This window comes from Dama dama, chromosome 27 (genome assembly GCF_033118175.1).
Source record: "Dama dama isolate Ldn47 chromosome 27, ASM3311817v1, whole genome shotgun sequence".
In the NCBI taxonomy this organism is placed as follows: Eukaryota; Metazoa; Chordata; class Mammalia; order Artiodactyla; family Cervidae; genus Dama; species Dama dama.
This window is the reverse complement of record NC_083707.1, coordinates 40,521,955-40,540,849: the sequence shown is the minus strand read 5'-3', so window position 1 is coordinate 40,540,849 and position 18,895 is coordinate 40,521,955. Positions and strand designations below refer to the sequence as shown.

The 18,895-nt window shown below is 41.1% G+C and overlaps 1 protein-coding gene across 4 annotated transcripts in view; it reads right to left on the bottom strand.

The window, feature by feature from the left end:
• Window positions 1–5,449: 5,449 nt before the first annotated feature.
• Window positions 5,450–18,895, bottom strand: part of ARHGAP28 (Rho GTPase activating protein 28) — a 138,680-nt gene continuing 125,234 nt past the window's right edge. For all 4 annotated transcript variants that reach the window (XM_061131028.1, XM_061131029.1, XM_061131030.1 and 1 more), the window contains 4 exons: window positions 15,054–15,110; window positions 12,963–13,087; window positions 11,248–11,312; window positions 5,450–9,300 (listed from right to left, as the gene is read on the bottom strand). In XM_061131028.1, the coding sequence (XP_060987011.1) occupies window positions 9,206–9,300; window positions 11,248–11,312; window positions 12,963–13,087; window positions 15,054–15,110 (342 nt within the window). In that variant the 3' untranslated portion in view covers window positions 5,450–9,205. The remainder of the gene's footprint in view (window positions 9,301–11,247; window positions 11,313–12,962; window positions 13,088–15,053; window positions 15,111–18,895) is intronic.

Below are 18,895 nucleotides of genomic sequence, written 5' to 3'. Positions count from 1 at the left end.
ATACAAAATCTTTCTATACACATCCGACCAGGCAAATGGAACCAATTTTCAAGGGGAAATGATGCCAACCTCAAAATGGAATTATTAGACAAAGACCTCAAAGCGGTGATTATATCAATGCTACATAAGGTCAGAGTAAACACACTTGAAATGAATGTAATGACAAAATAATTCTCAGCAGATAAATGGAAAATAGAAAAAGGAACCAACTGAAAATTACTGAACTGAAAAATACAATATCAGAAGCAAAAAAAAAAAAAAAAAATCAATGGATGGACTCAGTATCAGAACGTAGATGATAAAGGGTGAGTAACCTTCATTAAACAAAATAATGAAAATTATTCAACAAATTAAATAGAGAGATGAAAGACTGAAAAATAATAACAAAAACAAAACACCAGTGTCAGGTAGATAACTTCTAAAGATCTAACATAGAGTAATAGGAGCCCCATATGGAGAAGAGAGAGAGACTGGAACAAAAAAAATTTTTTTTGCATTAAGACGTGGCTGCAGACGTCTCTGGCGTGCTGGGCCATCTCCCAAGAGAGAGGCCAGGACTATGTCTAGAAGCTCTACCCAAGGTTTCATGTAGGAGAGCACAAAATGGGAAAATTCCCTTGCCCACCTCCCCCCTGCCCCACCTACTTTTAGACCTTTTTAAAAGTATGAATGCTGATTTTTGTCTGGGAAGCATTGTTGAGAAATTAGCCTTCTTGGGGCCTGAAGTTTGTCAAGGTGGCTCAAGATCTCCAGCCCACTACCCTGGTGGTTGGGGGCCGTTATCTCCAGAGATCACGTGGAACCCTGAGTCACTTTGCAAGGAGACTGTGCTTTTGCTGTTATTTCCTGAAGGTTGCAAGACACATGTCCAGCGACCTTACCCAAATGGGTGATTTCTCAAGAATTGTAGCAATAATCAGAAGCCCTCTCTAGGCATCAAATGTAACACAAGTTTCCTCTGTCTCCATCGCTGCAGGCAGATCAGACAAGAGTTCTTTCTCTCTGGCATTTCATCCCCACTTTATATTAGTGAAGCTGCTTTGATAATTCTTACAGAACCTGGGGCTTGTGACTTCAGATCGTTAGTGCTCCAGAGAGGAACCCTGGCCCAGTGGTTCCCTTCATCTGGGACCCCAAGGAAGGCTGAAGTAAAACTTCTTTTCCCCTATCACGTCCCAGCAGGCTGTGTGTCCAAGCACTCCAGGAGCCTCTGTGAACCATTTCTATTACTGCTACTCCCCAGTGTTGGCTGTGACGCGGCCCCTAGAATCCCAGCTACAGCCCACTCAAGAGGCGAGGTGGCGTGTGCCCCTTCACACCAACCTTGGAGTCATTGACCGGGGAACCGTGGGTGCTCTGGCCTCCTGGCAAGTTTCACATGAAGACCCAGTCTCTTTCTGGGAATTTTCCCAGTGAAAATCATCATTTTTGCATAGGTGATATTCTTGACTGTCCTTCTGGGCAGGCTCACAATCTAAATGTCATCCCCAAGTTTCCTGCTGGGTACCACTTTCCAGGCAGGGGCAGTGGGGGCGAAGCCTAGCTGTCTCCCAGGGTCCAGTCCCGGGGAATCTGGGGTACACATGTGGGAACCCGAGCTCAGAGCCCAGGTCTGAGTGTGTGTCATTGTTTTTTTTTTTTTTTTTTACAGCTTCTTTGAGGTGTCACTGACATATGATAAACTTGACAGCACATATTAATATTTAAAGCTACAGTATGATGACTATGACTGTATGTATCCATCCTCACAATCATCACATTCAGGATAAAGAACACACCCACTACCCCCAAAGTTTCCTCCTGTCCCTTTGCAACCCCTCCTGCCCACCCCTCCCTGAAACACCTCACACACTGTTACAAAGTTGAAGACAAAAACAGGAAACAGGAAAGCGACTCTACCCATTCGACAAGTAGGCTATAACCCTGGCTCCAAAACAAGGTAAGGAAATTATAAGACCGTTACAGACTGATTTTTCTTTTGGACCCAGATGTGAAAATCTTCAATAAAATGCTGGTTAGTTGAATTCCTCAATTAGGGAAAAAATATGACCAATTATAATTGCACTCCAGACTCCCTCCTTTTTTTTTTTTTTTTTAATTCTCCTGTGTGTTATATATTTTTCAACAAATCTTTGTTCATTTTCCAGTTTTCCTTCAAATTTCCCTGCAGTATTCAATTTGGCTGATACTCTCATTTTATCCTGACATTGCCCGAGCAGCTTGGCTGTTTTCTCATAAGCTCCTGGAGGGGAAATGTGTCCTGGAGGAAGAAAGGATGCTGGTGGGTGGCAATCACCCAGATTTCAAAATGAAAGGAGCTGAGGAGGGAGCTTGTGTTCAATTCCAGTTTTCTTAGGTCCTTTTATTGCTTGTCAATCTCGTGAATGGGTCTCAAGAAATACCACTAAAGGACCTGGTATAACTTCACTTTGTGTCAAAGCTCCGGAATACAAAGGCTCCTTCTTTGATCTGGAGGTTAGGGCCCAACAATTCGGGTTTCTAGGATAAGGCATTTGTTTTCTATTCCCTCCATCTGTGCGGCTGTCTCTAACATGATTCATAGTATTGAGGACGTGACACATGGTGAAATGTTGAACATCCATTTATCAACAAATATTTATCAATTAAGTGTGAACTCAATTAAGGGTGAACAGTGTGTGAAGATGAAAATGAAGACAATGCTCTATTAAAATTGCTTGCATCAAGAAGCACGCGTGTACCTTGTTTGCTGTGTGTGTGCTCCGCCGTGTCCAACTCTTTGCGACCCCATGGACTGTAGCCCACCAGGCTCCTCTGTCCATGAGATTTTCCAGACAAGAATACTGGAGTGAGTTGCCATTTCCTTCTCCAGTTAAAACACTATAGAAGCAAGGGCTATGTTGGGGTGCAGTGGGCTAGGAAGGGATGGGAAGGCTTTAAGATCTTTGCAGGATCTGCCACAGCAGCACTTGAGGAATGACAGCCCGGCTTGCAAAGTGCTTTCACTGTGGTAACGGGAAGATTGGGGATGGGGTGGGTGGGGTGTGGACACAGCTGACCTAAGCTGCCTGTGGAAACAAAGGGGCCCCAGTGTGGAGTACCCGGAAAACCTGCAAAGTGGGCTGGGCCTTCGCATGGAGAACCTAGAAAGCTACCTCATGCCCGTCTCCAGCCAATCCCACCACAAGAGGCCACCACTCTGATGTCTGTGGCCACGTAAGGTAGGTGTGTGATTGATTAACCTTGTACTATTCTGCCAGATTTGCAAAGTGGTTCTCCCATTTCACATGCCCACCAGCAATGAGAATGCTAGTTATTAACAGGGATATTCTTGTGTTTACGTAGTGCTATTACACTGTAGTTTAATTATCATTTTCCTAAGGGCTGTTAGTGTTGAGTACCTTGCCGTGTATACCAACCATTTCTATACTTTGGCAGAATGTTAGTTCAAGTCTTTTGGCCGTTTGAAAATATGAGTTGTCTTTTATTTTTAATACTTAAGTATTTGCTGCGTCAGGTCTTGGTTGCAGCACATGGGGTCTTTGTTGTGTCATGCAGGGTCTTTCCTTGCAGTGTGCGGACTCTCTAGTTGTGGTGCTCTAGCTTAGTTGCTCTGCAGCATGGGGGATCTTAGTTCCTGAACCAGGGATCGAACCTGCGTCCCTTGCATTGTGGATTCCTAACCACTGGGGAAGTACCGCCCCCCCCCCTTTTTTTTCTTTTTTAACTCTTGAGTTTTGGCAGAGTATGTTAAGAGTTCTTTATACAGCCTGGGTGTAACACATGCATTTGACACAAACACACACACACTTTTCTCTCAATATGTGGCTTGCCTTTTCATTAATGGTTGTTGTTATTCAGTTGCTCAGTCACGTTCAACTCTTTGTGACCCCATGGACTGCAGCACGCCAAGCCTCCCTGTCTCCCAGAGTTTGCTCAAACTAAGGTCCATTGAGTCGATGATGCCATCCAACCATCTCATTCTCTGTCCCCCACTTCTCCTCCTGCCCTCAATCTTTCCCCACATCAGGGTCTTTTCTAATGAGTCAGCTCTTCGCATCAGGTGGCCAAAATAATGATATATTTGCTTAAAATCTTGTGGATCCAGATTATCAATTATTTCCTTCTATGGCTAAGTGTTTGCTGTCCCATTGTACTGTGACGTGGTGAGGGTTACATGGTAGAAAAGCCTGTTCCCAGTTTGTCATCTGAGGACATGGAGCCAAGAACCACAGCAAAGCCCACTGCTGCGCTGTAATAAACACATTGTACAAATGCAGAGCAACTGCTGAGAATGAACTGTTATGGCATAAAAGTTCATGAATAAGATGACAGTGTGTAGAGTCCACATGTGATTATTAGTTGCTAAAACTCAGATGAACCTTTGGTGATGGTCCCCCCTCCCCCGAGATCTGTCTGGCCCGTCAGGAAAGGTGTCATTTCCTGCTGGGAAGATGAGACAAGCAGATCTGGGGGGCCCCCAGCACCCCAGGAACTCCAGATTCTTTTCCATCTGCTCGTGTGCTCTGCTGTCAAAGCCCATTTGGCAGAGATCTTTGGAACTGAGCTAATGTACTTCGTCACTTGTTACAGCCAGCCAGATTCCAAATTGATCTCGTGGAAGAGATGGCAGCTGGGCTCAGGCAGGATGAGACCCTTCCAGGATGGCCAGCAGAGAGAGCACACACTCCCCAGTCGAGAGCCATGGGAACGGAGAGTCTTCGGAGCCACTAACCGGGGGCCTGGGATGACAGCTTCATCAACCATGGAGCAGGAAATGTGGATTTAATTTGCATCCCCCTAGTGGCACACAGTGCTGAGCATTTTAAACACATGGTTACTGGCGATTTGTATATTTTTTGTGAAGCATCTATTCAAATCTTCCCCCATTTTAAAGAAATTAGGTTGCCTGCCTTTTATTTAGTGAGTTCTTAATATAGCCTGAATATCAGTCCTTTGTTGAATATATGCTTTACAATTATATTTTTCCCAACCTGATTTTTATATAATAATCCTGTACACCATGACCTTGCTAAATCATCTTGTTAGTTCTAACAGTTGAAGATACCTTAGGCTTTTGTATATAAATGATCATATTATTTGCAGATGGAGACTATTTTATCTCTTCTAATCTTTATGCCTTTTTATTATCTCTTTTTCTTGTCTTTGGTATACGGTAAAATGTTGAGTGTAAAAAAATCATGAATGAGTCAAATATTCTTTCCTGTACCTATTGAAAATTATATATATATTTTAAAAAGCACATATTAAAAGGCAATAACTCAAACAAGTTTAGTAAATATCTTTGCACAAACATCCACCATTACCCAGTGCCTATAACATCACTGTTTATGGTAGGTGGCAGAGCCTTGGGCTCAAACACAAACCTTCTGACTTTAAGGATCCTTTTCTTTCACCAGCACCATGGTGTCTTCGGACTAGTTGAACACAAGAAATCTCATGATAATGCTTTTGGATTTTTCCTCTTTATTTTTATGAATAAAATGCAACATACATATTATACTTGGCAATGAAACTGACAGGATGAAAGAACATTAACTCTTGAGATGGGAGACAACATAAAAAACTGGCATCCTAGTGACAACATGACTTTTCAATCAAATCACATCCTTTCCAAGAACAGCTGGAAAATACCTGAAAGAAAAGATGTCATTTTTACATTAAGGTAGTGTGTGTGTGTACAACTGTTGAAAAATGTTGGAAACATTTTAATCCATGTCATATTATTTTTTATTAAGTGACATGTTTATGAAAAGAAAAAGAAAAAAAAAATAGCTGAAAATGCCAGACAGAAAATAGAAACTACAGAGTCCCGTAATATATATTCCTTTCAGATGTGTAATACATTTATGAAAAACAGTTGAAATATGTTTGATAGAAAGAAAGGGCACTTTAATCTCACGTGACTTTCAGTCAAGTGCAACGTGGGGAAAACAGTTGAAAATGCATGACATTTGATGAAGTGAATTCCTACATTTGAAAACCTGTGACTCCACAGGGTTAAACACACGAGACGATGACTAAAGGACAGACTCTCTCAGCCTCTACAACACACATCACAATTAGAGTATTTTTGGTTTTAAAGCTTTTGCTAAAAATATTTTACATCATTAAATGCATATTATTAAATGTACACTGAAAGCTAATTGAAGTGACTTAAATAATAAGATCAGAGACCATTTGTAACAAAAATTGTTAACGTCCGTCATTTTTCCCCCCAGGAAAGATAAGTGAGGTAGTTTATATTGTATAAACATTGTAAAGAGATTAATATTCCAGTTTGTTCAAAGATTTCCCCTTGAACTCACTGAACTCATTGTTCAGTGACCTGAAGAATCATATCCTTAAGGGAGCTGTTTAGCAAAGGGATCTTCTTTTGTAGACTGGAGGCAAGAAGGAGCCCGTTCTAGGGTTTTTTTCTGAATAAGCATTCCTAAAACGTTAACTTTCTCTAACACTCTCCTAGATGTCATTTTCCTAACTGCATACCAAGAGCGCATGGAACAAGGCGAGGTGGAAGCTACCAAGAACAGAATTTAGAAACCCAGGGTCTGACTCTTGTTTGCAGATACACTATTCGTGTTTGCCTTTACACTATTCATTTTTATAGATGACTGTAACTACTGCAAAAACAACTCTTCATAAGGCAAAAATAGTTTTTTCAACACTTAGGTGACTGGCATTTCTGAGTTTTAGTTGTACGGGTTTGTTTATTCATTAAGAATAAAGTTAAGTTAAAAAAAGTAATAAAATCAGTAAAAAGAACTTCTTTAACTTCACAAAAATTAGATTGTGTGTCTACTGGAAATTCTTCTCTGATCAGTTAGTTAATTCTATGACTAAGAATTCAAGTTACACCCAATATATGGGCATTGACATGGGTTTCCATATTATATAGTTATTTTAAAGTTGTCACACATCCTTGAAGGTAGTGAAGTGATTAATTTAAGATTACTGACTGGGCTGAGCCTTTGACATCTAAAGGATGTCACATCTTATGCACATCAAATGTGGATAAGAAATTCAGAAACTTAATTTTTTTTTACCTGTCATCTGTTAGCCATTTATTTAAAGCTAATGACTAATGGGGTAAATCTTAAGACTTTTAGAATTTTTCCATCAGTGTTAATGTGTTTTCAGTCAAAAGAAATAAAAATTCTGAAACAAAAAATTAAAAATAAAAAATTGGCTAGGTTGGTGAATTTTCTAAGCACAACAGAATTTATTCTAAATGAGAGGAAATTCAGTTAGAAAAATAAGTCATTGTTTTAATATATATACACAGAAGTGTAAGGCACCTAATTTGAAGAACTTCCTTGTATGTGGGCATCAGTTACAGCCATCTTATGTCTTGGAACTTAGCAACTAGTGCATGGAGTAAGATGCTTACTCCTGTTGTTTGAATTGCAAGAATGATAACTGCATTTTCTCAGACCCTCAAAGTTCATTATGCAAACTCACATGCTGTCAATTACGCATACATTGAAAACTGATGAAATATAGGAATAAATATAAACCAACAGAATGCATGTTTTTCTTCCACTGGGTTTTCAAGCAAAGGAAATAAAAATTCTCAAATAAACAAATAAAATGAATGGATATTAGTTTTCCACAAAAATGTAACAAAGCTCCAATGGCTAGGAACGTTGAATATAAATCATGGTTTTATAGCTATCAAGGCATACTGAGCATGGAAAAGATTTCTTCCATAATATAGGCTTAAATTATCATCACATTATGCTTTGAGACTTGGTAAATAGATAAAGGGCTTCCCAGGTAGAACTAGTGGTAAAGAACCCACCTACCAATGCAAGTAGGTAAAATGTTTTCTGCATTTGTGAGCAACTTTGTCTATTGTTTGAACTGCAAGGGAGAGTCATTTAGATGTTAAATTTCATTAAAATTCACATAGGCTCCTCAAAATCTCAAGCTGTAGATTCTAATCCAAAGCACACATGTGGGATAAGTGAGACCTCTATCCCTGTTTCTATATGCTGCAGTCCCCAGAGGAAAGGCAGGGCTCCCTGACCTCTCAGCACATGTCAGATCTGCTCTCAGAATCGTGGAGAACTGTGCTTTCTCACCAACTCCAGGCCTGGAAAAATGGCTTCGTGGGCTTCTGGGAGCGAGGCAGTTTTCAGGTCACCCAACGTGCATCTGATTCTAAAGCCTGATGCTAATCCACGGGGCCTGGCCAAGTCTATGACGGATGAACACAAACAAAATCTGTTTTTACAGCGTAGGAAGTCTGGATAGAATGGCATTTTTCAGCAGTCTTGGATAAAGAGCAGTTGGATAAAGGCAGTTCTGCATTTGAACACTGGGGCTGCAGAAGTGATTATCTACAGTCATGAAACTTAAAAAATGATCCATTTGGGGAGGACAATCTGGGCCTGGCACATGGAGAGCTATTCACTGAGCACCATCATGATGATGAGAAACAGAAGCTCCAGGACTGCTGACTACACTGAAGGTTATGGAAGCACAAGAAAAGCCTTTGTAAACCTGACCTTAACCATGTGCTCGTAACAGAGTAAGCTTTAAAAGTATCCGTTTTCAACAGTCCATGATGGGGAAGTGTTCACTTGCACCAGAAAGCAGACAGTCACAACACAGTACAACATACGTAACAATATAGTGGTCTTTAAACAGAAGTTCCTCCTCCTCCAATTCAGGAGCAAGTCAGAGCATAAATATTGTATGTGTGACTTTGGAAACAGAGTCTCTTTGGAAAGGAGATCTAAATTACTGTTCAGAGAAGAAGTTTTTGTTTTTTTCTGGCATTCTTGTTCAAAAAGGTCAATATATATATAAAACATAGGTATAAAAAAGTCTCTTCCACCTCTTGTGTTTGGCAGCATTTGCCACGTCGAGAAGTGCCTCTTATCCCCAGGTATAAGGACCAAGCTCATTTCTGTTGTGAGTCAAAGTATCAGAAATGATGAGAGCTCCATATTCTATGCTGGCCTTTCTTCTGGAAGGATCACACCCTCTTTCCTTCACTCTTACCAAGGAACCACCATGAGACGGCTTCAGCTCAGATGGTCAACCAGCTCCTCTTCCACAATTCATGCTGACAATTCCAGGAGACACCAGTTGGGCTGAGAAACACCGAGAGGGTCTAGGGACAAACATGTTTTTTCCCTACTGAATGTAGGACTCCTTGGCGTGTAATACATGGTAGCTGCCATCTTGGGGGGTGATTTCAAACACTCTGTTGGGGTTTAATCACCCATTCTGCCTGGGGATTCACATGATATACATCCAGTATATAAGCATCCGGATCCAAGCAGTGCTGTCCTAAAAGACATGAAAATCGGAGAATGTTTTCAAAAGGCCACACTTCTGTGCATGTGCATATTTGTGTGTATGAGTGTTGCAAGACTCAAATAAGACCAATATAGTTCTCTCAGCCAAAAGCAGATTCAGTTTAAAGTTTCCAGCACAGCCAACCTGCCTTCCTTCCCACTTTCCTTTGTTTCTTTCTGACTGTGAAGTACTCTAAATAAACCCCATGTGACACTGTGGGAAAAAGAAGACTAACCCCAGGAAAACTGCTCCCCAGATCACCACACCAATTAGAAAAATATGGCAGGAACCTGTTTCAGGCATCAACTCATTTATATGATAATGATCACTGATGATCATTTATGTGACAATACATGTCCTCTAATTTTTTTTTTTTTTACAGATAGTAACTTGACCAGGACTAAGGATGAACATGAAATCTTATTTTAGGAGTGGTCATTTCATTTCTCCTGTGGGCAGAAGATCTGGAATTAGCAACGGAAAGATCATTCCATGGGGGCAAATGCATTTGAAAATTCTTATGTACAGTATGTTTGAAATGTCCACTAAAGTCTCAAACAAAATACCAAGATTTCATTGCTTGTTTGACTCATTCATTCAGTCCTCAAATATTTCTCGAGCCATTATGGTGTGGAGCATTATTCTAAGGGCTGAGGCCACAGCAATGCATCAGACAGGTAAAAATATCTGCCTTCTTGCTTACGTTCTAAAAGTGATAAAAGGCAACTAGCAAATAAGAAAGTATGATGGGAAGTGAGCCCGATGATGATAAGAATGCGAGAGAACGAGAAAGCCGGGAAGGCAGAGAGAGGATCCCGACCAGGAAGCTCTCACTGAGAAGCTGATACAGCGGCAAACACCTGCCGGGGGAGGGAGCGAGGCAGGGCCACCCGAGGATATGCACCGGAGGGCGCGCTGGGCCCGAGTTGGAGCAGAAGCGAAGGCCCAGGATGAGATGCGCTGGTGAGGATGTGAAGGCGGGTGTCGCGGTGGGTCCCTTGAAGGGACGGGAAGGAATAAAAAGAAAATTCTGTCCTGCGCGTGTGCCCTTGGCTCCCTCCTGCCCCTCATAGTTGGAATGAAATCCTTGTGCTCCTATTCACGGCCGGTGTGTCCCTCCTGCTGATGAGGACTGTGGTCGTCGTCTCCTCTGTCACCAGCTTTCCCCTCCCAACCCCACCATTTCTCTCTGCATAAACATTTCTGTAACTCTGCTCATCTCCACACAACTCTCCACCCCTTCCAGTCGACTCCCCTCAGGGGAAGAGGGTGAACCTGGGCTGGGAGCTGAACAGCGAAGTTCAACCAAACGGATGTCAAGACTCTGAAAGTGCCACAATTTCTCCTTTCATTTGAGTAAATCTCCAGAGACACTCTAACTTTCAGAGTCATCTTTAAAAGACTCAGAAATCTACTCCACATCAACTACAATATTTACATGTAAATGTGGAAAATATTTTAGGAACACTTTTTTAGGAAAGTTATACTATTCTTATGTGAGATTTCAAAAAAATCAGATACTTTTGATTTTGATTTTATATCTAAGAAATTTGTAAAATATGTTTTTATTAACACAATTGTTGGTTCAGTGGCTCAGTTGTCTCTGACACTTTGCGACCCCGTGGATTGCAGCACGCCAGGCTTCCCTGTCCTTCACTATCTCCTGGAATTTGCTCAAACTCATGTCCATTGAGTCAGTGATGCCATCCTACCATCTCTTATTGACACAGTAATAGCATCCTGTTTCCTTTAGAGCATTACTCAGAGTAATCAGCAGATTACTCAGAGTTTCTCTGCTTCAGGAGATGGTGAAGGACAGGGAAGCCTGGCATGCTGCAGTCTATGGGGTCACAAAGAGTGGGACACGACTTAGTGTCTGAACAACAACAACAGAGTAATCAGAGCGTGTAGGAGTATAAATTATTGACAAATGCTTACCTATATTGCCTCCAATTTCATATAACCTTTGGTTCTGGATCTTCATGCATTCCGATGAACCATGACTGAGAAAAGAAGAAAGCGATGTAATTTTAACCCTCTTCAGAGATTCTGAGGTAAACCTGTGGATTAAGTAACCATAGCAGCAAACAATTGATTCTGCCTTGAGTGGAATACACCCCACAAATCACGATGATGACTGAAGGGAGGATAAAAGCTTTTTCTGGTCTGACACAGCGAAGCGTCTGAGGCAGAGAGGAAGATGGATGCAGCCGGGTTCCACAGCCGCCCCGGCCTTTCCATCCACGACTGTCACACTGTCAGCTGCACTCGAGAGGGGACACCGTGGCTGACACATCAAGGCTGGCCGAGGAGCAGCTGGGCGCTTCACACTGCCTTGTCACGGGCCGCATCACTCTCAGTTCAAAAGCAGTCCAGCCTCATTTCTAGTTGTCAAAAATCGAATGGGGTTCTCTCTTTAGCCCATGCCACATTTCTAAGCTTGCCCAGTGCTTTGCAAAGTAACGCTGACTTTGTTGTATGTCTCTGCCCGATAATGAAAGCAAGTCAGAGCAAATAATTGGCCAATTTTAATTTTCCACCCTGGACTAGGCTGCCAGGATAGAAGAGTCTGGGAAGGCCGCTGCTGAGCTCCGGTTCCTTGAACTGTCAGCCTGGTTACTTACAGACTATCCTCTGGTTACAGACTATCCTCTCTCTCCACTGTGAGGGAGAAGGATATGCACCTCTTTGTTTAATGAAACATTTTATTTGAGATAGTTGTAGATCTGTATGCAGATATAAGAAAACATACACACATCCTGTATACTTCTTCCCTGGTTTCCCTGATAGTAAAATCTTTCAATATCCGAGTGTGATGTCACAACAGAAGGGCCCCATAGACTCAGTCAAGCTACCGTGTTTCCTTCCCCACATGTTCCCCCTAGTTCCCACTGATAGCCCCACACCCCTCCCCTGTGTGGTGTGTGTCCATTATTTACCATGACTTAATGTTCTTTAGGGTGACTTAAGGCAGACATGGCTCAGACAGTAAAGAATCTGCCTGCAATGCAGGAGACCTGGGCTTGATCCCTGGGTCAGGAAGATCCCCTGGAGAAGGGAATGGCAACCCACTCCAGTATTCTTACCTGTCGAATTCCATGGACAGAGGAGCGTGGCAGGCTACAGTCCATGGGGTCACAAAGAGTTGGACACAACTGAGCAACTAATATCTTCACACTTTCAAGGCGGACATGCAAAAATATTTTGTCAACATCACTCTGATCCTAAGGTTCACTGATAGTAGGTTTTATAATGTTCACTCCACTACATAAACTGTACTTGTTACAGTCATGTTAAAGCCCAATGGAGCCTGGAATAACAATATTCCTGGAAATCTATCAAGATATATAAAAACTAACTTGCTAAAATTTTTATCCAAATAAAAAGCAAAACTCAATGAGTAAATGAAGCCACCAAGACAGAAAATCTACCTACTTAAGAATCTCAATTGTAGAAGTTCCTTGGGGAAAAAAAAGCTTTTGTTATTGATAACTCTATGGTATACTACTTTCTCTACTGTTGAGTCTTCATTTACTGGTGAAGTCCTTAAAGTAACAGGTTCTAATTTTTCAAAAAGGTCAAATTTTCAAATAAAAGATTTGCTCATCAGATAAAGGCCCATCTGCCTTACAGAGATTCTCACATCTACTCACCTGTTCTCACACTGAAATTTTGCCAGTATGTCTCTGACTTTGGTTTGACTGTTGAGTTGAATGGCCATGGACACCTTGGAGAGAAGGGGCGCGTGGACCCTTATGACGCCCTCTGGCACGTCGGACTGCCAAGGAGGAAAAAGGCAGTACGTTTTGTCAAACTCAGCGATTGCACTTAAGAGACACGGAAATAGGTGGCATTCCAAATGAGGGAAACGTGGAAACATGATGGGGATTCAGCCAGAACAGAACCCTGCTGCCTTTCTTACAGGAGATTCGCTAATGACTAAACTTAACCTGGGGTTTTACTTTTGTTACAGGCTTACGTCTCACTATAACGCCTTAAAATCACAAGAGAGGGGACTTCCCTGGTGGTCCCATGGCCAAGACTCTGTGCTCCCAATGCTGAGGGCCCACATTCGATCCTTGGTCAGGGAACTAGATCCCACTTGCTGCAACTACAGATGCTGTGTGCTCCAATGAAGACTGAAGAGCCTGCATGCCACAACTAAGACCCGGTGCAGCCAGATAAATAAATAAATATTTTGTATAAGTCATGAGGGAAGTGAGACTGGGTTGTGACAGAAATCCAATGTTTCTATGAGTGCATTTTCTTGAACAATGTCCTCAATAGGCCTACTTGAAGCAGGATTCTGTATTTCAATTTTTTTAAGAAAGTCAACCTTCTGAAAATTTAAGGATCTGTTTGAACATGGGCCCTTCAAATATACCTGTTTCTTTGGTCAGCAGCAATGAATGGTCATCCCAGATTGCATTCCAGATGGGCACCAAACTCGACCCCTCAAAGTGTGCCAGGAACACTGTGAAGGACGGAGTGTGGACGGCTGGGAAGGTATGCGGCTCTTGTATGCTTTGATGGGCCCTGGGACCTCAGAGCTCCCGTCTACATGAAATATTCAAAGAATGGTGCTGTCTAATGAACAGTAAAGTCTGTTCTGTTCTAACTGGATGGAAAATGCCTGTTGTTTCAAAATTTTGAGTGTTTTAAATATTAATTATCTAGAGATGGACAGAAATAAATACATTTCTATTTGAGGATCTGGCTATACCTTAGGAAATCGTTTTAAACAATCTGTGTGTTATCAAAGGAAGGTATTATTGATGTAGAAGGTTCATGTGAATTGACTCACTATATCCCCTAGAATAAATATGGGTTGAATTGTGTCCTCCCAACACCATCAAGTAAGAAGTCCTAAGCCCAGGACCTCAGAATGTGACCTTATTTGGAAACAGGAGTACAAGTGCCCTTCATCCAAGGACCAGTGTACTCCAGTGACCGGCCACTGTACTCCAGTGACCGCTGTCCTTGTAAGAGGAGAAGACACACACACGCACTCACACGCACTCAGGGTGAATGCCATGTGAAGATGGAGGCAGAGACTGGATGATGCCTCATCCACACCTAAGGAAGGCCCAGGACTCCCGGCATCGCCAAAAGCTAAGAATGATGTCAGAATCACATCCTCCTTGCACAGCCTTCAGAAGGAACCAACCAGACAACACCTTGGTTTTGGAGCTTCAGCCTCCAGAACTGTGGGAAGTAAATTCTATCACTGCAATCCACCCTGTTTGTGGCACTGTTACTGCAGCAGTAGGAAACTATTTTTAAAGGATCAGTTCTTACAATGCATTTCTACTATTACCAACAAGAACCAGGACAGCGTGCTGGGAATGGCCAATGCCAGGGGTTGGGAGCTGGGGGGGGCAGGGAGCTAAGAGCACCCTCCTAAAACACTCTCTGGGGCACCTCATGTCCTTCCCCTACCAGCGCCCCCCAGAAGCCTCTTAAGATGAATTCCATACTCCTGACACTATTGAGACTGTTATAATGATCACAGGCTCCCTCTCACTTTCCAGAGTATTCACTCTTGTGAACAGAACCCCTAGCCACAAATCCCAAGTCATCAGTGAGTTGAGTCCCTATACCATTCCTTCACATGCTACACTGAAAATGTCAAGTGTGAAGGGATATCATGACCAAAATTAGACACAGATAAGGTAGATACAGCCAAAGAATACTATGTAAGGAGTTAATAATTAGGGAGGAAAGGGAATAATTTGTTTTCTTACCATTCTTCTTGTAGAGGGTGATTTTTGCAGTACCTTTGATGTCTTGGGGCTTGTAACCTGAAAAAAACCCACATTTAATCTTTAGAACTGATATTGAGAAAACAAGTACATGCTGTTGCTGGAAGCATAAACTGGTACAACCTTTATGGAAAACATTTTGGCAATATTTACCAATTATAAAATATATTCACTCTGACCCAACAATTTCACATCTATAACTTTATCCTACAAATAGTCTTCATTTGTAAGAAATGACACATGTTCAAGTTTATTCACTGATGCATAAACTTTTATAGCAAAAGGTTGGACACAATCTAACTATTCAACAATCTGGGAATATTTAAATAAGTTAGTGTGTCTTTGGAATATCATGCAAAAGAAGCAAAGAGGAAGGCTTTGTGGACTGACGTGGAATAACCACTATGATTCCATAAGTCATTAAAGACGATGCAGGACAGAGTTTCACCTATATTACCACTCATGTGAAAAAGGTGAAGATCACATCCTCATATTTGCTTGTATGTCACAGCACCTCTCGACAAGTAAATATACCTGTGTGTTCCCACACACACACGCTGTCATTGGTTATATTACTTGTCCTCAGGAGGGGAAGTCAGAGCTGACTAACTTTTTTCTATAGTTTCTCCCCTTCCAATGTTTTGAATTTTGTAAACTGTCAATGAACTATCAGTCTAAGTCAAGAAGTAAAAATATGGTATAGTACAAGAGAACCAAAGAAAGACTATTTCTTCATCTTTAAGTGCTTGCTTCCATGGTATTTATAACCTTTTAAAATTCTACTTAGTTCTATTTATAATTAAAACACTAAAGCAACTGACATGTACAAAGCATCACACAGTTCTTTACACCCACATTATGTGAGTTGATGCTGATGACAACTCGGTGAAATAGGTAGGTATTATTACTTTTCCCCCCAAAGTGAAAATGTAAGAAAATTGAGGCTCAGAGATAGACTTAAATTTGCTTGGGCTCGCAAAGCCTGACCTGACCTCAGATTCAGCTCCACATACATCATACTAACACCATTAAAATTTTCTAGAATGAAAATGGCAAAGAGTAAGAAATCTAGAAGTCTGTCCCTCCATAAAAGCAATGAACAAACTGGAAAAACCTGTCACTGTCAACTTCTTCAGAACTCCAGAAACTAACCCCAAAGTGGCAACCAGGGGAGTGCTTAAGTAAGAAAAACAACTGAGTCTTGATAAGAACGGTGAACTTCGTGGCATTTTAGCTTACACTTTCCCATCTCTGCTCCACAGCTCAGTGACAGCCTTGAAAATAACCGCCTGCATTCCTGGTGCAGGTACCGAAGCGCGTGGAAGGGACCTCATTTACAAGGAATTCTAGTTATTTGTTCCCTGGAAGACTGGCTGGCCTTTATCTTGTCTGACTTGGAACCTGACCAGTGCTGAAGTGGTGTAATGTTGAAAACATTTATAGGCAAATGTTTTAATCACTGCTGCCTGATGCAGTGCATAAGAGCAGGGGAAAATATAAACTAACTAAAAATCTTGGGAGGCAAGCCTAGAGAACTAGATGCTTTGGGGAGTAAGGTCTTTGAAAAGCTCCAACATATTCCTGAGAACCTAGAAGGTCATGTGCATGCTCAGGGCTGTGCACATATTCAGGAAAGACCTGAAAAGAACCTAAGTGCTCGCCTCTGGCTGACCTTTAAGCTCTGTCCAAACAGGAATTAAAGTTCAGGCCAAGTTGTAAGCTGCCTGGCTGAATGCTGAAGGTGTGTCAAGCACCCAAACACAGAGCTCATCTGCAAAGCCTGGGAGATATTTTTGGCTCCAGGTATCTAAGAAAATCTCTGTGCAAACACCAGCAAACCGCTAGGCTTTGCTGGAACAGAGACTTCAGTAGCCACACAAAACAAAGAATAGAGACATAAGAAAATTGGTTCAGCAGAAAAGTCATTAACAAATATATAACAGCTATAACAAACAGCAACCCTGGGGAGGGGGAAGAATGTGAAGTTGATCTAAGAGACATCTGTAGGACAGTGACAGCAGAATCCATTCTTAAGCACATATAAAACACTATCCAGGATAGACAGTTAGACCACAAAACAGGTCTCAGTCAAGTTTAAAATAACGAAATAATACAACATATGCTACATAGCCACCATGGAAAAAAATTAGAAATCAATAACAAAAGGAAATTTAGAAAATTTATGCCTAAATAACCAATGGGTCAAAGGGAAATTAGAAAATAACTTGAAATGAACAATAACAAAACAGTACACCAAAACTTACTAGATGGAGAAAAAGTACTGAGGAAAATTTACAGAAGTAAATGCTTACTTTAAAAAAAGACCTCAAATTAGTTGCCTAACTTTCCATCTTATGAAACTAAAAAAAGCCAGCCAAACTCAAAATAAGCATAAAGAAGGAAAAAAATAAAGATCTGAGTTTTAATAAGGGCTAGAGAAAAGCAAAAAATAGAGAAAATCAATGAAACAAAAGTTGGCTCTTCAAAAAGGCCAAAGAAATTGACATACCTTTGGCTAGATTCACGAAGAAAAAAAGAGAAGATTCAAATTATTAATCAAGAGTATGAGAGGGAACATTAATACAAACCTTACAGAAATAAAAAAGATTATAATACTATTAATATGAACAGTTAGTATTTCAACAAATGAGTTAACTTAGATGATATAAAGTCCTAGAAACACACTGACTATCAATACTGACTCAAAAAGAAACAGAAAATCTTGAATGGAGCTATAACAAGAACTTAAGTTAGTAATTTAAAAAATTCTTACAGAGAAAATTCCAGGACCAGGTGACTTCACTGGTGAATTTTACCACATGTTTAAAGAAATAACACTAATCTTTCTCAAACTCTTCCAAAAAATAGGAGGAACCACTTTCTAGCTCATTCTGTAAGGCTATTATTTCCTAATTCCAAATCCAGACAAAGACATAACAAGAACAAAAAACTAAAGGCCAATATCCCTTATAAAAGTTGGCGCAAAAATCTTCAACAAAATACTTGCAACTGAACATAGAGTTGCCATATGACCCAATAGATGCCCAAGAGAAACGCAAAACAAACCAACAAAAAAAGTGAAATAGTGATACATGCTAACCTTGAAATCATTATGCTAAGTGACAGAAGTCGCGTACACAACAGGCCACATACTATATGATTCCAGTTACATGAAATGTCCAGGTAGATAAATTCACAGAGATAGAAAGTAGATGAGAGTTTGTCAGGGATCGTGGGGAGGGGAGTAGTGAGGTGGCCAATGCCTTATCCATTAGGCTACTGGGGCTTCTGGGAGGGGAGTAGTGAGAAGTGAATGCCTAACTGGTATGGGGTTTCTTTTGGGCATGGTAAAGATATTCTGAAATTAGATAGTGGTGATGTTGCACAACACTGCAAATTATATGAGAAACAGATGCTAAAAATTACTCATTTTGAAATAGTTAAAATGGCAAATTTTATATTATGTGAATTTTTTCTCAATTAAAACAAAAAATTTCCCCCAGATTTAGTATGTTGGTTATACTTGATCTGAAATCACTTTGCCTGTACATAGTGAGGGAATGCAGCCATCCATCCTGACTGTGATAGATCAATTAGCAATACCTCTACCTTACTCCCTCGGGATTCACTATTTCTTTCCTTGAATGAACTCTCCTTTCCTTGCTCCCTTTAGAATGCTATCCATCCTTCAAGGTGCAGTTCAAATGCCACTTTCTCCATTAAGCCTTCACACGCTCCACATTGGACACACTCCTCTCTCCTCTATGTGAGCCCCAGCCCGCTGTCTGCACAACGCGCCTGACATGGAATGCATATTCATGGCT